Genomic DNA, 27,026 nt, shown 5'->3' on the forward strand with positions numbered 1-27,026 from the left:
GAGTGTCAATCCTCTGAAAGCAGTGACCTACCTCCTCGTGGGGGTGGTAACTTGTGGTGTGGGCATCGATGGTCCCATTCCTGCCACAAGGTCAAATGGTTGATTTAACATTACTAATTTATTTTATGATTTAAACTGACTGGTTTGGTCTCTGTTTTGTTGTTCTTGTTTATTTTGTTTTGCTATGTTGTCAACTAGACGTTGTTCAGAACAATAGTTCAGATGAGAATCAGCCTTAGGTGCAAGCTCATTTAAATGACAAATGACACTATACACTATCTTGTTCATTGATTGCATGGTATTTCTTCCAAAAACCAGGATATTCATCTAGCAAAATGAGCAAAGACATAACATAGTTATACTTATGCTTCATTGCCTTAACGCCCGGCAACCCAAAGGTCGCGGGTTCGATTCCCGCCTCGGGCTTGGATCAAAGTACTGCAAAAACCTTGGGAGGTGCAATATGGCCACAGAAGCCGATGCGCCAACAATTACCAAATCAAAAAAAATCATTGCCTTAACTGCCTTATGCTTAACCAAAAAAAAAAAAAAACTACAAAATAATTAGTATCACTTCTGTAATACCATCAGAATTCCCTCACAGTAACAGTACTTAGGCCTGTGGTTAGAGCACTCTAAGTTTGTTTAAGCACATTGATTATATTTAAACTAAATGTTTTTGTAAATTTGTTTTATCACATTAGGAATGTATTAAATTTAAATATGAAAATTATTTGCCTTAATAGAGTGTGATAAATTAAGCCATAAATAACTAATATATCATATCAAGGACAAACTTCCTGATCAGAAATTAACAAAAGATTATTAAAGTTTCCCTCGTGTTTTTCTTGGTTTTTCAGTCCACACGTCCTGAAAATTGGATTTTGAACACACTTGTACACAATCCAATTTTCGAACATAATACACTGGCACAATATGGCCTAAGATGCATTATCAATAAAACTAACAACAGTGGCACTAAATAAATATGGAGGAAGATATTCTTTTCATATACTAAATGATCTATTTATGGATTTGGACTTTAAAATTAAAAATGAATACATGCTATTGGAATTTTCTATAAGAAAGAATATAATTTTGATCATTCACTCCATCATATATCAGCATTTTATTTTGATGGAAACTGTTATCGTAGTATGCCTGACCTCTGTTTCATCCCCCCTCCCCCCAACTAGAAGGAATAGTTTCTTATTTACAGTTAAAACTTCCCATTTTGTGAAAAAAATAAATTGTTAAATTAACTTCATAACAAGATGTTAACAAGCATTTTGTTGATATAGTTCTTTTTTCTGAGAAATAATTAAATTATTTATATCAGGTTGTCCAACCCATGGGCCATGTTTTGCTCATTTTTTCACATTGTGCTGCCATATAGGCTGCTCTAAGTTTATGTATCTTTCTCAATATTTAACAGTATTATTACAACTATGTAGAATGTTATTCATGTCATATAATAATAGTGTTAGGTTTATATATCTCATTGTTACATGTAAATTTTAAACTGTTAAAAAAAAAGTTGATCAACAAATATTACTTCCTATTTTGAAAAATGTATAATTAATAGTAAGGAACTTTCTTGTATCTCTCAAGAACTCATATGGTGCAATGTTCAACATTTTATCTTTTGGCACGTAGCCAAAAAAGTTTGGATGCTTGTTTTATATTGTATTGTGCTGTATCATTGTTAATATTCGTTTTTTATCAAACTTACTGTAGTATTGCAGCCCTAGGGTCTAATAGGTTTTTGCATTACATAAGATGTTTCAGATATCAATATTCAAAATACAGTGTAAATTAATATATAATATAAAAATACAGAAAAAATAAAAAGAGTGATATATGCTTCCTCATTGGTTTTATATACTGAAAGGATTTACTTCTTATCACTGAAGCTCTTGGTTTGAACTGTGTTTTGATAGCTGTCTCCTTGGGTGAACCGACCGGGCTAGCTGGGTGAGTAAAGCGCCTGCCTGGTAACCCACAGGTTGCGGGTTCGAATCCTGCCTCGGGCTTGGATCAAAGTACTGCAAAAACCTTGGGAGGTGCATTATGGCCACAGAAGCCAATAACTACCAAAGGGGAAAAAAAAAAAAAAAAAATCCTTGGTTGTCTTTTTAGATTTGAATTTTGTCATTTGTGTTAAGATCCCCCCCCCCCACTGATTTGACCTTTGTAGGTGGATGTACTAGTTTAGTTTCTAATTTTCTAAAGAAAAATATGCTTTAAAAAAATGCATAAAATGATGTCGGTGGCATACTAAATTTTAAGGTGGCTAAATCACATAAGCTACCAACTATATCCATGACATACTGCATACAAATTTAGGTCTTTAACCCTGGCTTTACATCATACAAAAAACTAACAAAGGTAACCAAAACACAACAGATACTCTGAACCAATGAATATGTTAATTCCAGACTGGGATAAAATCAAGGGGGTTACAGACCAGCTTATATCTATCATAAGCTTCTTTCTCGAGGACAGTTCCTGTGAACTCTTATTAAACCATGATATGCCATGAGATCAAAATTAAACAAATAACTTATAAGATAAATGATCTAAAGTTACTGAATCAAACATTTCCTTCAAACACGATCCCGCTTGTAATTTTCTCAGTGTCATTTTTCAGAAATTTAAAGAAAAGTAGAGGTCTTTTTCTTTAAATTTCCAAAAAAAATGACACAGAAAATTAAAAGTGGGAGTGTGAGTGAGAGAGAAAGAGAAGAAAATGTTTGATTCAGTAACTTTAGATTATTTATTTTATAGGTTGTTTAATTTTGATCTTATGATATATACAGTCAAACGTGGTTATAACGAGCATCAAGGGACTGGCAAAATTTCCTTGTTGTAACTATTACTCACTATATCAGTGATAACAAGGTGTCGTTAGACAATGAACAAATTCTCAATAACTTGATAAAAAGATAGATTCAAAAAACAAAAGAAATATTAGAGAGAAAAAAATAATATAAATATATACCTACATATTATTTGTATTAATATGCTTGTATAAACTACTTAATACACTTAATATTAAACACAATTTATTTGTCTGTAATTTTAAAACCATACACTTAATACTAAACAGTTTATTTCTCTGTAATTAAAAACAATACTATTTAATATTAAACACGATTTCAATTAGTCTTTATTTATGAATCTTAAAATTAATGTTTGTTTTTAAGATTTCACTTTGATATTTCTTAAGTTTCCCCTTAAAACACTCAACGCATTAAAAGTCTCATTACTTGCCTTAGTCCTTCAAAAATATTACTGTGTCCATTACACCTTGAGCTTGTGAGATTGTCGGCACTGATTTTGATAACTTCACTTTCACTTGTCATCATATCATTACAATTATCGTCTTTGTTGAGCACAGCATCTACAATGTCACTCTCTGTAGGAAAACCACTAGTTAACAAGTTGTCATTGACTCGCACAAATACATCGATGTTATCTGTACTAAAACCTACAACAGTGTTACTTAGCAACCATTCAGATAATGGTAAGTTTTCTTTGTTTCCATTATCTTCACCTACGATTGAAATTTCATTTGAATTTAATTTCGATTTCTTGAAGCAGTTCGATATGGTTGTCGAAGTAACATTGTTCCCCGCATCATTCAATAAATTTATAGCATCCAATATCGATATAGAGTCGGTAAGTTTCTGTTCTCTTTCACTGATCAGATGTGACGCCTCCATAGCCAGGTGGACAGGAGCAGCAGCGTGTAGCACATGCTTCTTGATTAGACCGGGGTTTGAGCCTGTGACCACCAAATACAGAGGATGCGGAAAGGTCAGGGAATGACCACCGCATGTCCCCAGAGCAATATGGCCTTAGTTGCTAATGCTCCTAAAAATCAAAATAACAACTGATCAGATGTAGAAGTAGAAATATTTTATAAAATCCTTTCAAACTCTTGATTACACCTATGTCCATTGGTTGTAAAATTGATGTCACATTGGGAGGCAGAAACACTAGCTTAATGTTGGATAAATTTTGAATTTGGGGATGTGCAGGACAGTTATCAATTAACAAAAAAAATATTTTTCTTCTTTTTGAATGGCTCCTTATTCCAGTCATTTATGTATTGCCAAAAAATATCCAAAGTCATCCAAACTTTCTTGTTTGCAGTGTAATCCACAGGAAGTTTCCTTATGTTTTTGAAACACTGAGGTTTTAATGATTTTTTGATAACAAACAGTTTTTTTTTTTTATCGGTTCCTGTCATATTTTCACATACGAGCACTATCAAGCAAGTCTTTAAATTTTTTTTCCACTAACACATTTTTTCCCTTTGAAGTTAAATGTATTGTATTGTCAGGTGTCAAATTATAAAAAAGTCCTGTTTCGTCAGCATTGTATATGTCTTCATCATTGAAATCTTTCCTGATTTCTGCCCAAACACAGTCAATCCATTCATTTGCCATTATTGGATCTGCAGATGTTATGTTGGTTTTTAAATCAATCCAGCCAACCATTGTTACGTACAAAATCGTCACATCCAAATTATTTAACTTCGTTTTCAGAGGTAAAAATACTATGGCCAGAATAGGGATACGTTCCTACGTAAAGAAAATGAAAAGCTTTTTTTTCGAACAAAGAAAAGTTTTATTAAATAAACAGTCAACTTACATACAAAGTGAAATCACATTTTAAAATATGAGTCTAAAGTTGATTGCTTATGCTTTTTTTCTCTTTCATTTAACAATTGCCTATACGGAGTTATTGCATTTAACACTGATCGCTTAACAATCAAACTTCTTCCTAAATCAGGATCATTTTCACTAAAAAAATGTAAAACGTTTTCAATGTCATTTAAGCACCTTTTTAAATCTTTGGTTGTTAACACTTTTTCGGCAGGAACTTCTTTAACTTCGTCTTCATTATCTTTGTGTTCGTTGCTAACAAGGTTTTCTAAATCTTCCACTGAAAAACCATCTTGTGCATTCAATAAATTTCTAACATCCTCTTCATCGACATTTTCGAAACCTATTGATTGAGCCATCTGGATAACTTCATTTCTAATTTCTTGGATGTTATTTTCTTCTTCTAGTACAACTTCTGGCCATATTTTGTGCCAAACTCCATTTAAGCATTTCTTAGTGACTTCTTTCCAAGAACTATCAATGTTTTCAATTGCGCTTTTAATGGTGTAGTTTTTCCAAAAAGTTTTAACTGTCATTTCCTCTTTATCCTCTAGTTCAGTTAAATTGCTTAATGTTCGCGACGCAGATAATAAGCTTTAAATGATGCTATTACTCCCTGACCCAATGGTTGAATCAGGGAAGTTGTGTTTGCTGGAAGAAACACAACTTTGACAGGAATGCATGTGTCCAACGTGTTAAGATCAGTAGGATGTCCCGGAGCATTGTCTAACAACAAAAGAGCTTTTTCTTCAAAGTTGTTTTTTTGACAATACCATTTTACTTCAGGACAAAAGTGGTTAACAAACCAATCAGTAAATAACTCCTTGGTAACCCACGCTTTTCTATTTGCTTTCCATATTACAGGTAAATTCATTTTTATGTTGCCTTTTAACGCCCTCGGATTTTCTGAATGGTAAACTAATAACAATTTTAATTTATAATCGCCAGAGGCATTTGATCCAAAGAGTTTTTTTTTTTTTTTTTTTTTTTGTTTGGTAGTTGTTGGCGCATCGGCTTCTGTGGCCATAGTGCACCTCCCAAGGTTTTTGCAGTACTTTGATCCAAGCCCGAGGCGGGAATCGAACCCGCGACCTTTGGGTTGCCAGGCAGGCACTTTACCCACCTGGCTAGCCCGGTCGGCTGATCCAAAGAGTAACGTTAAACGGTCTTTGGCTGCTTTGAACCCAGCAGCTGATTTTTCTTCAATAAAAATGAAGCTTTTTGTTGGTAGCCGTTTCCAGAACAAACTGCTTTCGTCAACACTGAACACCAAATTTGGTGGAAAATTTTCACGTTCAATTATTTCCTTTAGTTTTTCTGGAAACTTATTTGCAGCTTCTCCAGTTAATTTTACACTATGAATCCCGGCCCGTTTTTTAAATTTCTCGAACCAACCACGAGAAGCCCCAAAGGTTTCCATAATTTCTTCAGTTTGTTTAGATTTCAGGTGATTAAACTGGAATATTTTTTTTATGTTAAATGGGGCTTGAAATTGCGGACTTCGTTATATCGAAGCTTCGTTATCAGAGGTAACGTTAACCGAGGTATGCCTGTATGTTCTTTTTCAGTGCCGATATGTAAACATATTTATTCTTCCACAATGTAGATACACTTGAAGAGGACAAAGAAAACTTTTTACACACTTCAACATTTTTTGCACCATGTTCTAACTCACAAATAATTTTGACTTTTTTGTGAATCGAGAGACACTTTCTTTTGTTAGTAGACATGTTTCCGAAGGAAGGGTTTGTTTCTAACTGATTTTACTTTAAAATGACAGTAAAGTGATCTACATACCAAGTTCTTAGAAGTCCCAAAATGCATACAAAGTCCTTAGATGTCTGTTTCCAAAATTCTTAGACGTCTCAAAATAAATTTATCGTTCAGTGAATACAAGACAATCTGTAAATAGGGTAACGCAACCAGAGTTGGACTGAGTCAAAAATTCTTACTGGGGAAAACTTGTAGCAGCTTCATACTAGTGGTTATGGCCAAAATCACACGGGCTCCATCAGCCTCCGGTCCACCAGGGTTTCCCCAGGTGATGGCTAGTTCACCTCTGAATGTGACAAGTGGAATGGTAATGCACTATTGTATAGCCCCCGTCCCCGGAAGCATGAGGTCATAAACTGGCCACTAATCCGATGCAGGTGGTCATAAAGCTAAGTTGCCCTTTTCATTTTTGTCTTTTCCAAGAATTGGGTTTTTTCAACTACCCAAGCAATTAAGAATGTTTGCATAGTTACCAAAATTTGTTCGGTATATCCGTGTAGTACACTTGTTATAACAATTACCAAAATTTGTTCGGTATATCCATATAGTACACTCGTTATAACAGTGAGCGATTGTATGGGAATATATGTAAATTAAAATCATTACGGCTTTTTGCTCGTTACAGCTGTGATCTCATTATTTCCGTGTTTGTTATAACCAAGTTTGACTGTATTTCCTTGGTTTTATCCCAATCTGAATTTAACATATTCATTTCAGAGTTCAGAGTATCTGTTGTTTTCTAGTTACTTTTGTTGTTTTTTTGTGATGCTATGCCATGGTTAAAAACCTAAATTTGTATGTGGTGTGTGCACCTTGGATATAGTTGGTAGCTTATGTGATTTAGCCACCTTAAAATTTAGTATGTCACTGACATCATTTTATGTATTTTTTTTTTTTATATATATTTTTCTTTGCATAAAGTTTGTCATGGGCATGTTTAGAATTATTTCCAGTATACTGTTTTCTCTATTTTTTATATTTTGAAGTAACCTAATTCTGTAGAAATTTTTTTTTTTCTTTTTTGACTTTTAATTAATAGTTTGGCAAGTTGCAGTGGCAGGTCATAAGTTCATCGATTCGAAATGTGATGAACAAATGTATAGTTTTACTTTTTAAATATTTTTTCATAATTTTGTTTAGAAAACGATGTTCTGTATTTATGCCATTTTGCTATATATTAAAGTTTTGCTCTATAACAAATCAAACTTCTTTGCAGAATTGGCAAAAGCTATCTGGGATCCAATGTCTACAAGGCAAACCCTTCAACTAGTCAATTTGACAAAGAAGTTAATAGAAGATTATCCACGTGTTAATGGAAAGAGTAAACAAGTACAGGTAATTAAATTGTATGAAGTTTTTCATTAATTTGAATAAGTAGCAAGCAAGCATCATTCACCCCTCTGTTAACTTTTAAGAATCGTTTGCTTCGGGATCCATCTTCTTAAACCTTGCCATTGCCCTCTCTCTGGTGATGAAGCATCTCAGCTCCTCATTTGGTTCATCTTGAGCTTCATCAGCATTTTCTTCTTTCGCTATCGCTGCCTGCAAGTCAATAAGTTCTTCATTAGATAATTCCTTCTCTTCTTCCTCTATTAACTCCTCCATCTCTTTGGCATCAATCTCCAACTGAAATAGCTCTGCAACCTTTACAATCTTATCTGTAACCTCTTCACATGATTCATCTTTTTCAAATCCTTCGAACCCTTTTACATGCCGTGGACATATTTTCTTCCATGCACCATTTAAACAATTTTTAGTAATTTCTGCCCAGGCCTTATTAATGTTTAAGATGGCATGGTAAATATCGTAAGATTTCCAAAAGTCTCTTAATGTAAAATTTTTCTCATCTGCTGCAGACAATGTCTGAGCAAATGTTGTGCATAAATAGTATGCTTTTAAATTCGAAATAACACCCTGATCCATAGGTTGGATGAGTGAAGTCATGTTTGGCGGTAGAAATATGACTCTCACGTTCAAATTGAAATCATCTAGTTGCGTAGGATGTCCAGGAGCATTATCTAATAGAAGCAAAATTGTGGGATTATCTTCACAACTGGATTGTCATGTCTGCAATACCTGGGTACCTGCCCACTGATGAAAGACCAACAAGCCTTGAAATGATGCCATCTGGGTGGTGGTGGTGCCCGCTGAGAATAAGTAACAATAGTCTTCTCTTTTAGTGAAGCATTACTTATTCAAGGTAGTGCAATGAATGGCAACGCGTTGTGAAGGGTGAGCACAATATTATATAGATTATTATACTCTTAAAGATATGATGCCTTGTTGCATTTAATTTTTACTTAAATGTTATAAAATAATACACTTGTTCTAATTTAATTTCAAATTCTTTCAAGACACTTGAAACTATTTTGCATAAATTACCACTCATAGCCCAATCATTCAATTCTTGCATCACAAGTGTTTTTAGAATAATCTTGTCACAATCAAAAAATTGTATATTTATTCCCAAATTTACCTCTCAAATCAAGTTGCAGTATTTATTTTCAAAGAAATTAATCTGCCCTTCAAAACAACTGTAAGTTCTTTATGTGAATGATTAGCTCGTCTAATTATCTCATATTGAATACTTTGACGATTTATCTAAGTTTACTACCAAGTCCCATAACAATTAGATCCAGTAATTTTTGGAATCCCGAGTCTTCAAGCAGAGAAAATGGTCTACCATTTACAGTCACTAATTCCACACTTATATCTTTAACTATTTCTGCAGATATTTCAACCAATACGGTTTTTTTAACACTAGATGTAACAAATTTCATAATAGTAGGTAGCTGTAGAGACTATTTTTCCTTTTTTTTTTTTTAAAACATCCTCATAATCGGTGACATGCTTTCTTTTTAAATGTCTCAGTAAGTTTTCTGAATGTTTTCCCTTCAAGACCATTTTACAAATAGTACATTCACTCTTGTCCATGTCACTGTTATAATGAAATTTTTCATGCACAGGATGCCGTTTTCCGTTGCCATTCATTGTTATCTAGGGGAAAGAAAACAGAAATAAATATTTATTTTTAAATTGTTACAAAAATAATATTTAAGAGACATGCTAACAAGTTGTAACAATTCAATAAAGGTGAAGTATACCAAATGTTCCAATCAAAATCTACTAATTATCATTAAATTTCTTAGAATATCCTTTATTTCTTAAATATTACGCAGCACTTAACAGTAAATAAGAGTGCATAATCTTTGATTAGCAGCGGGGCTACATTATTGATCTTTTCTGAGCTCATCTGCCACAATAAAGTGATAAATACATAATTCCTTCACACCTACTATTTTTCTCTAAAACTAAAAATTGAATATTAATAAATTAAAAAATTGAATAACGTACAAGTTTGTGCAAATGCAGCATATTTTTATGCAGCAATTCTAAAAAAAAGCTAGAGAAGCATCGTTTTAGTTATATCTCATATTGTGAATATGAGAAAATGAGAAAAATTGAATATAAAATAAAATATTAAAAATAATTATAAATAAAAATACTGCAGAGATGTTTTCCATTTATGCACATAGTTATTAGAACTGTATTGATATTAAGCATGTTTAGATATACTGAAGAGTCTCTGTAATTCAGTTTATGAATTTCTTATCATTACGATTCAAAATATCCAAAAGAAAGAAAATAAAAATTCATCCGATACAAATGAGAATTTCCAGGAGTTATTATAATTTAATTAATAAGTAAAGGTTACAATAAAATAATACATATACCCTTACCGAAGACGCTTCTTTTGGGAATCCTTCCTCCAAGATGTCTATGCGTAACCTATTATCGCAGCCAAAGTGCACTATGCCAGAGCAGAAACAGGAATGATGAACCCTCAGAAATGAAACAGGCTAATCTTTTCAAAGAAAAATGCTAATGAGTGATTCTTAGTACTACGTCCTTTTAGTTCCTTATCACTAATTTGATCATTTGATCGGTGTAAGTGTTCTGCTGCATCGAGAGCATCCCTTCCCATGTGCCCCCTTGCAGAGCTTCTATTCAAATAGCTCAGCAGGGACCCTGTGGCCCACAGGTTCCATCCACAACTCATTTCTTGGTCAAAGTGAAAAAACTCTTTCCCTACCCCTGAGATGGGCTCCTAATCCAGTGCAGTTCTTTTCATGTCTTCTTAGTAACCATTCCAGAAGCCTAGCCATGAACAATGGAAAAAGAAAGAGGAAATGAGAATGTTTCCTACTCACTGGATTTCTCCATGAAAATTTTCCAAATTTTTGTTGACCTGCAGACTTAGTCAATGTTTGAACCATAAACCGAACCACTTTTCCAAAAAATGTTGGTTCAGTTCGCGATTCAGAAAAAAATCTGTTTGGTGGTTTCAGTTCGGTTCACAGTTCAGAAAATTGGGTTCAGTTTGGTTTGCAGCTCTGTTATTAAAAGCTGTTCCTTCTTCAATATAGCACCTGAATGCTGTTTTGTGATCACTGTTGAACTTAAGTGCATTGATCCTTTGATATGTTCTTTTATACATGCACTGTCCTTTAAAATAGTATTCACTGTTGAAGCAGCAAGACCTAATTCCCTTGCAATAGATGACAAACTTTGTCCTGCTTCGTACTTCTTAATAATTTTCATCTTCATTTTTAAATCAATTTTGTTTAGTTTCCTGGCACTACCGTCACTTGAACTGTTCGTTGACCGCTTTTCCTTCATCATTGTAATACATAAATAGGAATGAAGAGAAGTTTCTGAAAATTTGTTTTTTTATATGATTGAAGATTTCAGTGAAGGGGAACACATTTCATCATAATAACGTAAAATCCCACACAATTGCAGTTATCAGTATTATCGCAAATGCAATAAGATTGAGTTTACTACCCATTTATAATTAGATGCACTAACAGAAAAGTCCAATAAACTGGAAAGTGCAAATTGTTTTTATTGTTTTATGGTCATGACTTCCAGAAACATGCTTTAGAAAAATATGATAAAGGCATTCAAAATTGATTCTTATAATGGGAACATATGATAACGATGAAAGAGTAGTGCAATTTCCATTATAAATATGATCTTTTAGAGAGATAAATAGCTTAGTAATATAGCGAAATTTTCATCTTCCAAAGACTTGGAACGAATTACAAAAAAAAAAAAAAAAAAACCCCAATGTGTTTTGAGTTCACATTATGATATTTTCACGATACCTCCATTTATTCCTACAGGATGCAAAATATGTTTCCACGATTTTTTTAAGTTCGTGCACTGGCCAGCAAAAACTTACATAATGTCAAATTTACATAAGTAGAATATTATGTAAGTCAGGGAGTTCCTGTGTAACATGCGTTACGTCCTTGCTGACTGAATTAAATATACTATGTTATTGATGTCTGAAATATTATATTTGAAAGTATCTTTATAGTTGTTAAAATATGTACTCATTTTATTATAGGATGAAAATACTAAAGTGAAATTATTACTGGAAAATGTGTTTTTAAGCTGTCTGGCTTATTTTTATGTTTGTGACCAACTGTTTTGTTACAGGATGGCTCTCTAATTATTTTTGCTTCGTAAATGGTATTTCAAATAAGACGGTGGATATTTTCTTTTTTGAGAAGGCATCAGTTAAATAGTGCAGTTCTGTTTGTAAGCCATTCTTGTGATGACAGTATTTTATTGCATTCTAGATTTTTGTTGTATAAAACAGATTTTTTTATACTGTATGGGTGGTGTGAATAAAAATGCAAGGCTTTCCCACTGTATGCTTCTTTCCTGTAAGTATTAGTTTTTAGTTGGTTGTTATCTTGAAAAATCTTTGTTTAAAAAATTTATAATATTATTTTGTTCAAGTTCGAGTGTATATTTTAATCTTTCGTGGATATTGTTGAATTTTGAAAAGAGAATACCTATCCTTTGCTTGTTAGAAACTATGAGGATATCATACGCGTAATGAATAAAAAGTTTAACTGTAGTGGGGAAATGGATTAAGGATGTGGTTTTCTATGGAAGCTAAATAGATTTCTGAAAGAGTGGCTAAGATAACCATTGGAAGTCCATATATCTATTTATAAATATCTGAGTTAAATTGAAAATGCCTGGCCTGTATAAGAAAACATGCAAGTGTGATAATAATATTTATGGAGAGTGCTGTACACTGTTTCAAGTTAACATCACATGTAAGTCACTCATTTAGTTTAGATAATGTGTAATCTGCATCTGAGTTTGTGTATAATGTTACGATGTCAAATGATGCTAAAATTTCCGTTTGATATTTCGATATTACCAATTCTCCAAACTTCAAAAACTTTGACAGGTGATATGATTTTAACAATATAAGAAGAAAGATTAGTGAACACAGAACGTCTGTATGAAATGATAATTCAAAGTGGTTTATCTAGTTTAGTAGTTTGATAGTACTGAAGATATGTGGCATGATATTATTAGTAATACCTGTGAATTGTAAAGTGTGCGAATTAATTTATTTATTACTACATAAAGTTCTAAGGAACTTGTCTATTTTGGTTTATTTCTATTTGTGATTTTATTTTTATTGATAGTGTAACTATTGTCAATGATGTATATGGCCTGGTCTTGTAATATTTGTTTAATTTTCTTGTTATATTCTGACTTATCTAAAATTCAACATTACAAAATTACAAGAGAATAATTTTAGCACCTGATGTTTATTTACAACAGTTAAATAATCTAGAGAAACTGTGACAACAAGCAGACATTATAATTAAAAAAAAAAAAAAAAAGAAGAAGAAGCTGACAAGGATGATACTATAGTAATTTTAGAGTTTACAGTGTTAAAAGATCTGTTTATACACACAAAGCTGGATGTCGGGAACAATGTTGACATAATTTATGTGGATTTTAGCAAGGCATTTGACTCAGTCCCCCTTTAGAGCTTACTGTATAAACTGGAACGTGTTGGGGTTACTATAAAAATTCTAAGATAGATTGCTGGGCAGAAGACAGAGGGTTGTGATTAATGAATATTCTTCAGATTGGTGTAGTCAGAAGTGGGGTCCCCCCAAGGATCGGTTCTTGGACCACTGTTTCTGATTTTCATAAAAATGATGTTGATGATGGGACAAAAGGCTTGATGTCAACATTTGCAGATGATGTAAAGATTGATGGAATAGTAATGATCATTAAGCAGCGTATCTTCAGGATGACTTGAACAGGCTGCAAGAATGGTCAGAAAAGTGGCAACTATGTTTTAATGCTGCTAAATGCAAGGTTTACATTTAGCACTGGGGAATAGCAACCTCAAAATAAATTCTATACTTGGTAGGGTTGAATTAAAAATAGTAGAGGATGAAAGGGGGCGAGAGTTATAATACAAGCAGATATGAAGTTTTCTGAGCAGCGTGAACAGGCAACCAGGAAAGCTCATGGTGTCCTATCAGTGATTTATCGAACATTATCTTGTAGAGATATGAAGGTCATAGTCCCACTGTATAAGGCAATTGTAAGACACATTTGAAATACTGTGTTCAAATATAGCGAACTCGTCTGAAAAAAGACATTGAGCTTCTTGAAAGGATCCAAACGCTGGCAGACTCTCATGGCAAGATTCATAGCAAAATTCTAAAGATCAGCAAAAGGGCTATTATACGAGGAAAGACTGATTATGTGGGCCACAGAGTTTGGAAACCAGACACCTCCTCAGAGGTGGTCTGATTGAGATTTATAAGGCTCTGAGAGGGGTTAGAAAAATGAATGAAGGTGGAATTTTCACTGTTATAGAGATTTCCAGAAGGGACATAAATTCAAATTATAGGGGAAGAGGTTTAGACTAGATTGTACAAAGTTTTCTTTTAGCCAGTGAGTCAATTGCTGGAACAGGTTGCCTTCACAGATAGTTGAGGCTGACAGTTTGAATAAATTAAAAGGAACTGAATAGTTACCTATGTGAGGAGGGGAGCAAATAATTTCTGGAGTTTTTTTTTTTTTTTTTTGCCAGTGCAGCAAAAGCTTGTGTGCTATTTGGCTATTACTATTTTGCTTAAGTAAACATTCATAATTAAAGTTGTGTTTCAATGTGTTCATAATTGAAATTGTATTTCATTGTTATGTTATTAATGGTTACTATTAATAGTGTCATTTACATCTCACAGCAGGGTATGTAATAATGCTCTTTACAGTAGCAGTACCTGTAGAACTCTTTCATTTTTATTTAAAATATTCCCTTTGATTTTTCTGTTGTGTAGGCATTTTTGCATGCAGTCGTTGCCCGATTTAACAGAACTCTGGATGAAGATGTTTTCATACCATTATATCCTAAAGAGTAAGTATAGTTTTAGCAAGAATAATTTTAGCAAGTATAATTTGACATAAAACAGTTTTTTTTTTTTTTGTAATTTACATAGTTTTTTTATGCAAGAACTGATAATTTTTTTTCTGTACCCATATTGACAGCTTTTTTTTGCCTATCAGGGATTTTTTTGTATAGATCATTTTATTGCAGTGCTTATTTTTATAATGTTTTCAAAGTAGCTAAAATGTTTTGTGGTTTATAGACATGAATGTGAATTGCATTATTAAAATACTTTTCTTTATGTTTAAAGTTTTCTACCAGTTATTTAACCCTTGTTTTGTTTTCAGTATTACTACTCTTCATAGAACTCTTATTTTAGTGACAGTAGAAATTCAGGACCGGACAGAAAAATTCCCTACATAGTATTTTCTAAAACATATACTTTATAATAATATCAACTGAATCATTCACAGGCTTATGTAATTTCAAATTAGTGATTCTGGCTCAGTATCTTTTCCTGCTAGCAGTGAAAGGGCATTTTAAATTAACATCACATCAAATTATGTAGTAACAAGGGTTATTCCTAAAAGTTAATTGCCTCATAGATACAGTGTTGTCATTTTACATTTTCCTCATTATTAACCAATCCTTGAGAAGTGGACAGAAACACTAGCAATAGAAACTTAACAAAAAAAAAAAAAAAATCCTTTTCACTTCTAGTCAGGATCCTTATTTGTATGGGAAAAAATTCTAAAGCCACCTCAGCTCAGCTAATAAGTGAATAGGACAAACCAAAGGTCTGGGCTATCCTAAGTTCTAGAGCCATTGGCCAGTGATCGTGTAATATGGGATTGAATGGCTGTCATTCTTGAAACAAGCATGTGTAGGTGGGGAAACCATATGCAATGCTCCATTGAAGGGTACCAAAAACACTCAATGAATTAGAGTTATTTTTTTCAGACAAGTTTAAATATTGTCAATGAAAAGTTACTCACCAATTAAACTTAATTAAAGTTAGGCAGAGAAAAGATGAGCTGTTTCATCCTGATTGGCCTCAAGAAAAAAAGTGATTTATTTTTAATGGGCAATGAATATTGATGCTTTGAAGCATGTATTTTTTATTATTTTTATCATGATCATTAGATATGATATAGGAAAGGTGATAAATATTCATATAACAAAAAAATATACAATATTTGGGCAAAAAAAATGCAGTACCTAATAAAACATTGATGCTGTTTATTTAAAATCCTTTGCAACGGTTACAGAGATATTTTAGGAAAATTTGGAGAAAAAGGTTAATGAAAGTTATAGAAGTTAATGGTCATTAATGGAAGTTATAGAAATGAGCGAAGTTTAACAAAAGGAAAAAGTAATGCCAAACCATGCATTCTTAATTCCAAATATATTTCAGCATAAAGACAGTCAAATTTTTTTTGGGAAAGGGGGTAATAATGGAAACAAGAAAGGAGTAATTTGACTTGTATCATTATAGAAAAGGATCTTACAACAAATAGTTGAAGCTACAAAGGGACAGTGGATTTGAAATCAGCCATCATCTTGTATTGAGCAAATAAAAAATGGTAATTAGTACTGAAAATAAAAAATAGAAAAGAAAAAAAAAATGTTAAAAGAAAAAAAATCAAGAGTTCTTAGTTTTGTCAAGCCAGCAACCATTAAATATAGACATCTTCATTAAATCCTTTCTGGAATATAAAGAAAAGAAAAGTGCCAAAAGACTAATGTATTTGTGAAAGAGCCTAAAGAAAATTCTTGGGAATATTTTGAAAAGATAAGAAAAATTGTACCAGGAGGGTATAAAAATGTTTCGGCATTTATCTTAGAATGGGATAAAACACCATTGGTAAGGTAATTAAAAATGCTTAGAGCAAAGTTAAAGCAGAAGGAAAAGATATTTTAGAAGTATAGAATAAATGGTTTTAAATGCTAAACAAAGGAGCTAAAGACATCTCTGAAGATGAGAAAAAGTTGAAATGGAGAAAATATTGGATACTGTGTCTGTTATTATGGTAGAAAAGGCCATGAGAATAACAAGTTTGGAAAGTGGAAGACTTAGATGAAATTAGTATTAGTAGTGGCAAATGATGCAAGAAAGGAAGCTTGTACAGCATCAGCCAAAAAAAATCCTTTCCATTTCACCTATCCATTCCCTCCAGTAGTTTGTCTAGTTCTTGAATATTTTTAAGCTATCCACTTTCACAACAATGGATGGAGGTTTGTTCCAACAGTCACCCACCTGCTGGCTAAAAGAAAACTTCTGCACATTTATTCTGCAGCCATTCTTCCTCGATTTGAATTTATGCCCCTTATGCGTTAGTCTGAGCAAGAGGAAGAATCCTGTCTGCATTGAGCTTGCTCAATCCATTCAGAGTCTTAAACACCTCAGTCAGATCACCTCACTTAGTCTCCAGATGCTGCAGTTTGCAGAACTTAAGCTTTTCTTGGTAAGAGCAACCCTTTGTTGCCCTCACCAACCTTGTTGCCATTCTCTGTACTCATTCCAGCAGCTCTACATCCCTCCTAAAATGAGGTCTCCAGACCTGTATGCGGTACTCAAGGTGTGGCCTGACCATTGCCTTATACAATGGAATAATCACCTCCTTATCACTACCAGCAAAATTCCTGTATAAATGCTGAAATGTGGAGGAAAAATAGTGTTGCAGTGGTTTCATTACACTGATTCCAAAGGATAATTATCAGGAGATTGGAGAAGGCATTAATTGTGACAATATATAAGTAAAAACAGAAATAAAGCAATAAAGTAAATAAAGCTTCTCTCATAGAGAAGTTTTGTTGAATGTAATTCTGGAGTAGAATAGTTAGATTTTAACTCAGAGGATACCAAAATTACAAGATTAGTCAAAATGTTGCAGACAAATTTAACAGTTTATGTCAAATATACTACATATGTTTCTGTGACAAAAATGCTACCAAATGAAAGCATAGATATCAAAGTTATGTTTCTCACAATAGAGATGGTGTAGACACGCACTGCATTCAAAATGGCATCACCTGTGGAAAAATCATTTTGTGTTCTCTGTTATCATGAAACAAAATCGTGTTTCAGTGCAGTAATCATTCTGAATTAAATTTCACAGAAATCCACCAACTCGACACTCCATCATTAAGTGGTATAGGCAGTTCGTGTAGCATAGATGCATCTGCAAAGGCAAAAGCACACATCCCAGCACAGACAACGCAACTGTAGGGTGCGTGGGGGACAAGTGTATCTCAGGAGTTTCCACAAAATGACTAATGTGGCCAGTAGAGAGCTGGGATTTCATAGAAGTGTTTGGCATATTCTCAGAAGGTGACTCTCCATGCATCCTTATAAAATTCATTTGTTACAAGTTTTAAAACCACACGATAAAACTTCTAGGTATGCATTTTGTAACATCCAAGAACTGTGTGATACCATTGAAAATTTTACAGGCAGATTGCTGTTTACTGGTGTAGCCATATTCCATCTCAGTGGTAAAGTGAATCAACACAACATTCATATCTGAAGAAGTGAGAATCCACATGAAACTATAGAACGTGAATGGGATAGTCCAAAAGTAAACGTTTTCTGTGCAATGTCTGTGAAAAAGATTAATGGCCCTTCTTTTTTACCAGAAACGCTGTGAATGGCATTTCCTACCTTGACATGCTGATCAAGTGGTTGCTGCTGCAGCTGACACAAGATGGGAAACAACTCCATTTTGCAGCAGGATGGGGCTCTGCCACATTTCCATAGGGAGGTGTGAAAGTTTCTGAATGACACTTTATCCCTGTCACTGGATTGGTCAGGCTTCCCCTGATGACAAACTTTTACTTCGTTGGCCACCAAGATCACTGGACCTCAGTCCCTTAGGTTTTTTATCTATGGGGTTTTGTGAAAGATCTGGTGTTTGTGCATCCCCTTACCTGTCACTTTGCAAGAGTTGCAAGGACATATCACCAGCTATCACTCACATCAACAACAAAACGCTGGAGAAAGTGTGGCATGAATTTGATTATCACATTGATGTGTGCAGTCACACGTGGGACCCATATTGAAGGACTGTAAGGTGACTGTTAAAAACTTTGATATTTATGCTTTCATTTGATAGCTTTTTTTACAGAAAAATATATTGTTACTTCAAATAAACTGTCAAAGTTGTCGACAGCATTTTGACTAACCCAGTATTTGCACTTAGGCAAATTATACAAATGTTATTAAGTAAAAAAATATTACAAAAGTAAGCTTATGTAGCATGAGCTAAAAATAAATAAATAAAAATAATAAATCAATCAAATATAAATTAATTTAAAGAATAAAATAAAGTAATTGCATCACCTTCCCTCACTTCGTTTACATATTTCTTTCGAGTATTTATTTAATCCTTCCTTATACAGGCTGGCCTCGATTAACGCGATTAATTCGTCCTGCAAGCGCAAAACGGAAACGCATTAATAGAATATAATAATCAATAGGAAAAATTATAATTGGTCTTTGACCTTTTATTTTAAATTTTAAAATACTCAACATCTGTTGGACACTGCACGAACTATTAGCTTGAGGTAGTTCACAGTTTCAACATTTCTTATTAAGTTGTTTGGACCTAACTACTTAATAAACGGAACTGTTAGGTATTTCTTTTGGTCTAGGTATGCCGTGAAAAAATTACTGAGACACTAAGGGTGCTGTGAACCGAAAAAGTTTGGGAACCACTGACATAAAATACACGATGAAGAAATGACTGTTGCGGAAATATTTGAACAGTGTTGACTTTCTCTTTTCATCAATCAATTTCCGATAGCCGACAGCAATCTTCTTTGGGCCCTGGCGAAATAAATATTGCAGAGAACCTCAAACCTTTTGTTTGAAGTTCTCTGCGATACGAAATATTTCATCTAGTTCTTTTACCGTTATCTTCTTCGCAGTAACATTTTCATCTGGCTCATTTAAAAATTTGAATTTTTAAATGCAAGTCTGCATTGACTTTATTAACGGAGGCAAACAAGTAACATGTCTTCTTCCGATGGTTGATGGAACACACTGAGGCGGGCAGCAGGCAAACGTTTGTTTATTACCAATCCAACGCGCGGTAAGCTTAATGCGGGATTCAAATCTTTCAATTATTGCATAAAAAAAGAGATTGCGTTAACTGGAAATTTGCATTGTGTAAAGTGAAAAGTGGTATAATTTTTTCAAATAACACTAACTGAAATACGCGTTAATCGAACTCTCGTTGTGCGAGGCCTGGCTGTACTTCCAACCAGCACAAGGGTAGGTGGGAGTTTGTTCAAACAGTCAGTCACTCTTTAACTAAAGGAAAATTTTTTTACATCTTGTCTGCAGTTATCCCCTCTAAATATAAATGCCCCTTGTATAAGTCATATGAGTGAGCACAAAAATTGCCTCTGCATTTAGTTCTTCTCTCTACCCTTTTCAAAAAGTTCACTTCTTTCTTAAAAAAGGATCTCCAAGCTTGCATGCATATTTAAGCTGTAGCCCGACAGTATGAACCAGAGCTATAATGCTCAATATGTTCTACTTTGATATCAATATTTGCAAAATAATAAGAGAAGTTTACCTCAATATAATACGTAGAACACTTCCATATGATACTCTCCAGCAAGTAAAACGAAAATATCGCAAATTTTACATTACAGTAAAAAAATAATTAAAACTCAATTGAACACAAAAATCAATCTAATGCAATTAAAAAATTAAATTAATTAAAAATTGCAAAAACGATTTTCCTTCCTGAAGCTGACAACGCTTTTCAACCGTATGTCGTGATCACAGGAACGAAAATTACTGAACAGGGGTGAGCTTGAAACTTAAATAGGGATTATTTGTCTTCATGTATGTGTGTAAAAGCCCGCTAATCAGAGATTAGAAATGGTCAACGAACATTAACAGAATTCTCATGTAATTTAATTTCAACAGTTTCTGCAATTAATACAGCTAGGCCTCGCATAACGCGAGTTCGATTAACGCGATATTTAGTTAATGCTATTTGAAAAATGATACCACTTTTCACTTTACACGATGCAAATTTCCTGTTAACGCTATCTCTTTTTTTTATGCGATAGTTGAAAAAGATTTGAATCGTGCGTTAAGCTTACCGCGAGTCATACAGCCAATAAACAAATGTTTGCCTGCTGCCCGCCTCGGTGTGTTCCATCAACCATCGGAAGAAGACTTGTTTCTCTCCTGCTAATAAAGTCAATGCAGACTTGCATTTAAAAATTCAAATTTTTAAATGAGCCAGATGAAAATGTTACCATGAAGGAGATAACAGTAAAAGAATTAGATGAAATCTTTCGTATCGCATAGAACCTCAAACAAAAGGTTTGATGTTCTCTGCAATATTTATTTCGCCAGAGCCCAGAGAAGATTGTTGTCGGCTATCGGAAATTGATTGATGAAAAGAGAAAGTCAACACTGTTCAAATATTTGAGCAACAGTAATTTCTTCATTGTGTATTTTATGTCAGAGGTTCCCAAAGTTTTTCGGTTCACGGCACCTTTAATGTCTCAGTAATATTTTCAAGGCGCACCCAGACCAAAAGAAATACCTAACAGTTTCGTTTAGTAGTTAGGTCCAAACAACTTAATAAGAAATGCTGAAACTGTGAACTACCTCGAGCTAGTAGTTCACGTGGTGTCCAACAGATGTCAAGTATCGCTGTGTTTCCCTCGAAAATTTAAAATATTCCACGGCGCACAGTTTAAGAACCTCTGTTTTATGCAATACACATTTAATTCCATAATTATTTTCATTATCTTTTACATTATATGTAGTTAAAAAGTTATTTAAAAGGTATTTTTAAAATTCTTTATGGACATTCCAGAAGGTCAAGGACCAATTATAATTTTTCCTATTGGTTATGATATTCGATTAACGCGTTTCCGTTTTGCGCGATGTGCTCGTGGGACGAATTAATCGCGTTAATTGAGGCCTGCCTGTAGTCTGGTATAATTACATTGGACACTAAGTATTTTTGCGTTGTTAAATAAAAAAAAGTATGTTTTTCGTTAACAGCATGAAAGGCTAATTCTGACGCCGCTGAACAAGAAACACGAACTGAGGCCGCATGTTGATTTACACAAAAATTCAGAGGAAAACACGTAGAACCTTGGTACAACGAGTTGCAATCCCCGCAAGAAATGTTGTATACCAGGTCATTTATTTGTGTTGCAAATGAGGAAAGGACTGAGCAATTTTTCAGTATAGTGTGTAGTGTCTGTATTGGCCTGGCCACAATTTTAAATTCGGTATCTTTAAAGAATCTGTTAAGCTGTTTGTGCCACTGTTCAACATATGGGACAGAAATAAAGTATTTTTTGATATTAGTATTGTTGGTTAGTGTAGTATTTTTTATCCTATCATTAGCTTGTGCCCTAATGCGGTTTGTTGTAGAAAGGGGATAACCCCTGTTTAAGAATCTGCTAGTTAATATTTGTATATCTGAGCTCAAAGCAGATTCTGTCGTTGAATATTTATAGGCATTTAGAAATTGATTAAAGAAAATAGATCTCTTGTAGGAGAACAGGTGATAGCTATTATAATGCAGAAGCATACCAGTGTTTGTAGGTTTTTGATAGATGTTAAATTGGATTTTATTCCAGTCCCGAGTAAGCATGAAATTTAGAAAATTTAATGACTTTGTATCCATACCCTCCCATTCCAATGTAAATTTGAATCTAGAGTGAATATTATTCACATAAAGCTGAACTGTCATGTGTATTCAATTTAGGAAGTCGCATTTCTTTTATGTTATTCACCACTTGGTTAACTTGTTGAATAAATAAATAAATCTTTTTGTGGAACATTACAAAGTCCAAATTCAATATCAATTACACACCGTTTTTTAGGTAGCATTAATGCGAGTTCTAACACACTGTCGCAGGCTTGCGAACAAGTACATACAAGTTGGGTGACGACCCCCCCCCCCGCATATACACAATATACTACCACAGAATACATCAGCTAGTTTGCGAACACCCCCTCGCTTTACATTGAACGAACTGACATATCAACAGGTTAGAAATCTTTCCCCATATACGCTATTGCAGGACCAGATTTCACTTTTATCCAAAGGATTAAATTATAATTTACCACCTTGAAAACTACCTAAAAACTACCTGCGTAATTGATATTGAATTTGGACTTTGTAATATTCCACAAAAGGATTTATTTATTCAACAAGTTAACCAAGTGCTGAATAACATAAAAGAAACATGACTTTCTAAATTGAATACATATGACAGTTCAGCTTTACATGAACTTCGGGAAAATAAAGACATTATTATACAGAGGGCAGATAAAGGAGATACAGTTGTAATACTCGATAAACATGATTACATTAATAAGGTAGATTCAGTTGTTTCAGATTCCTCCTATCTTGAAGTAGACCCGGTACTGTTTACCAATTTGGTCAATCAATACAATAAAACGTTAACCACGTATCGAAAAAACGACTACATTACTATGATTCAGTTAAAGGAATTGAAGGCCAGAACATACAATATTCCTGCACTTTTTGGTCAGGTAAAATTACACAATACTGTATTTCCCATTCGGCCTATTGTTTCCTACAGAAACTCTGCATTTTCATCCTTGGCCACACATGTATATATAGCATTATAAAACCCCTTAGACAGGCGATACAATTTGGGATTAAGAACTACGAAACACTATTTAATAACCTTAAGGACTGTAGACTTGGCGATAATGATAATTTATTCTCACTAGATGTTACCTCATTATATACAAATGTAAACTTTGAATACACATTAGATATTATTTGGGATATGTGAAATAATAACTCTGTACTGATTAATTGTACAAAGCTTCCTATTAAAGAAATTTTTCACTTAATTAAACTGTTAGTTGAGGACAACTATATCACCTTTCGAGACAAAGTATACAAACAAATTTTTGATTTGCCGATGGGATTGAGCTTGAACGGCTTAATATCGGAGATCTATCTCTCAATTGAGCGTATACATTTGACACCTTTTCTACCCTGTATCACATACTATGGGAGGTATTTAGACGATGTTCTAGTTATTACTGATAGTAGTACTATCCAAGACATTTTACATTTGTTTAATAATATTCACTATAGACTCAAATCATTGGAATGGGAGGGTATTGATACAAAGTCAGTAAATTTTCTAAATTTACTCGGAACTCGAATAAAATCCAATTTAACATCTATTAAAAACCTACAAACACCGGTATGCTTCTGCATTATAACAGCTATCACCTGTTCTCCTACAAGAGATCTATTATCTTTAATCAATTTCTAAATGCCTATAAATATTCAACGACAGAATCTGCTTTTGGCTCAGAAATACAAATATTAACTAGCAGATTCTTAAACAGTGGTTATCCCCTTGCTACAATAAACCGAATGAGGGTACAAGCTAGGGATAGAATAAAAAATACTACATAAACCAACAATCGTAATATTAAAAAATACTTTATTTCTGTCCCATATGTTGAACAGTGGCACAAACAGCTCAACAGATTCTTTAAAGATACCGAATTTAAAATTGTGGCCAGGCCAATACAGAACACACTATACTGAAAAATTGCTCAGTCCTTTCCTCATTCGCATACAACATTTCTTGCGGGGATTGCAACCGTCGTACCGAGGTTCTACGTGTTTTCCTCTGAATTTTCGTGTAAATTAACATGCAGCCTCAGTTCATGTTTCTCATTCAGCAGCATCAGAATTAGCCTTTCATGGCGTTAACGAAAAACATTTTTTGAAAGTATCATGAAACAATATTTTTCAGTGTTATACCTTTACTTCTATTCAGGGCTTCTGAATGATATGTCTGGAACTTCTTGAAGTAACATACTCTGGTTATTGTTAATTTTTATTCCTACTTACATATCATTGGCAAACTCCTACATAAAACTTTTAGTACTTTTTCTTAAGTGCTATTAATGAACATCAGTAACTAGAGTTAATAACATCCATATATATTTTAACCAATTCTCTCGGCATAGAGGATTATAAAGATCTGCAATTTGAATCTTGCAAATTGAAAGCTCATAGTCATGTTTATCCATTTTGATATCTTATTCTGTACAAAAAGATATCAGAAAGAGTGCATTTAAAATTATTTTTAGACTTTGTACCATATATATTTTTTGAACATTCATTTTTTTAATATTTTTATAAATCTTTTATAAAGGGATTAAAAACACAGTGTTCATCTTTATTCGTACTATTTTTATAAGAACCAATATGATCAGATTTATTAATATTTGTTCTTTTTTTTTAATAACTTGTTAGTGGTGGTGCCCACAATCATATCAAAGAATTGTAGTGTGCCAGCACATGGTCCAACTGACTCCAATTTTCTTTTATTTTAGAAAAAAAAAAAAAAATCCTTTTACTTTTTTTAAACTGCTCTTGGGATATACAATGCTTGACCTTTTGCTAATGGATTGCAATACATATTAAATGTAGTTTTTTTTTTTTTTTTACACTTGTTATTTTCAATGAAACAAAACTTTTATTAATTCTGTTAAAATTATAAACTTGAAATTGTTATAGTCTTCCATTTTAAAGTTTATGAAATCATTAATTAAAATGTAATTATATGATATATAATAATTAATATAATATGATTTATACACAATAATTCAAATATAAAACGAAGAGTAATTAATTTACCATCACTGGATGGTAAATTATTTACTGTTCATATTTAAATATAAATGTTGAATAAAAATAGTAACTTATAAAAGTAGTAACTGTTTCACCTGGCCTATTAGATCTTTTTCGCATTTAATTACAATTAAGCAGTATATTGAGTTACATTTCACTCAAACTGCTAAAATAAGATCTTATGTGTGATTAATAAAGTAGCAGAGTAATAACTACTAATCTGGAACTGGACATTAATATGCAATAGATATTCTGCTGATAGGTCTCTCAAACCAGCTTAGCTACTGACAGGTTAAAAGGAGAGGACTTTTGTTGTAATATTAAAAAATAAGTGTTTTTTTTTTTTTGGGTCTTAATCCTTATTTTTTTGGCTAAGCCTTTGTGTTAGCATTTATACTATTTTCTCCTTCCATAGCAGTAATATTGACTTGTCGGTTGTAGGTGGAGCTGTGTTAATATCATTCAGAAACAAAGTACACATATGAATATTTATTTAGGTATAAATCTGCCACTCACCCATACCTGCTTTCATGGCATTTTTTTGTTTTCTTTTTATTATAAAATTATTTACCTTTTTTTTTTTTTTTTTTTTTTGTTAAATTGTAAACATTTATTTTATTAATTATAATTTACAAAATTTATCTCATTCCTGATTACTTGAAATTTCTTCAACTTTTTTTCCCTTATTTGTTCTATTATGGCTTCCACTTCTGTTTTTTTTTTTTTTTTTTTTTTGATTTTTTATCACACAAATCAAAAAGTACCAGTTTGCAACAAAAGTAATTTCAGAAAAATGAATACAGTGGATCACATTATAGAGTGCCAATTGTAAAGTTGTCCCCTTTTATTCATTCACCCACCTGCTCATCCATTAGAAACATATACTTGTCAATGTCTATTTACGCTTCAAAATTTAGGCCACACTGGTGTGGCTTCCATTAGATGCCACACAAAAAAATTAACTTCTTAATCCATAGTAGATCAAAATGAATACAGAAAATGTTGCATTGCTGGTTATAGAAATTTGTCATGTAAGGTACATAGAAGGATATATCTCATTCTCAAATTCAGAAGAATAACAGGAAAAAAAAAAAAAGAAAAAAAGAGATGTCATGTGAGTTGATGGAGGGTTAGTCTGAGCTATAAATTAGAATGCAAATAAAAATGTCTTGTTTTACAAATAATAGGCAATTCAGTTCGGTTGAGTTGCTATCTCATGTTATCTTGATGCACTGAAATAGGATCTGTAGAATAATTGAACAGTTCCTAGTCAGCAGCCATTTGTTGAGGAAGCATGAAATGTTTCTAAATGATTGTAATAACTTGATTTTTAAATCATAATCTATAGAAAATTGAAAGGGTGGATGTGACATGACCTCTCTGGTCATTCCTGATTCAGAATTCAGGATTTAACATTGACTGAAAGTAGTTGTCAAAATCCAGAAGGGTAATTACGTGTCAAAATCAGTTCATTTGTTGTCAGGCCTTTTCATTCTGCTTCAAGTTCCACCAGATAGTCTGCCATTTTTTTTTTTTATTTTTTTATGTATAGCAACAAATACAAAAAAAAACCCAGAAACTAGATATCTCAAAATAATTTGCACTATAACTATTTTAGTTATATTAATGCTATTAACCTGTTGTTAGTGTGACAAGAAAAATGTAACA

At 33.0% G+C, this 27,026-nt stretch overlaps 1 protein-coding gene across 2 annotated transcripts in view; it reads left to right on the plus strand.

Annotated features, from left to right (window-relative positions):
* The window catches only part of LOC150083689 (PAX3- and PAX7-binding protein 1), a 188,769-nt gene that overhangs the window by 117,286 nt on the left and 44,457 nt on the right, over window positions 1–27,026 (plus strand). For both annotated transcript variants that reach the window (XM_090378126.1, XM_090378125.1), the window contains exons 14-15: window positions 7,663–7,781; window positions 14,627–14,703. In XM_090378126.1, the coding sequence (XP_090234252.1) occupies window positions 7,663–7,781; window positions 14,627–14,703 (196 nt within the window). The remainder of the gene's footprint in view (window positions 1–7,662; window positions 7,782–14,626; window positions 14,704–27,026) is intronic.

This window comes from Mastigoproctus giganteus, chromosome 7 (genome assembly GCF_048544385.1).
Source record: "Mastigoproctus giganteus isolate SK-2022 chromosome 7, ASM4854438v1, whole genome shotgun sequence".
Classification (NCBI taxonomy): Eukaryota; Metazoa; Arthropoda; class Arachnida; order Uropygi; family Thelyphonidae; genus Mastigoproctus; species Mastigoproctus giganteus.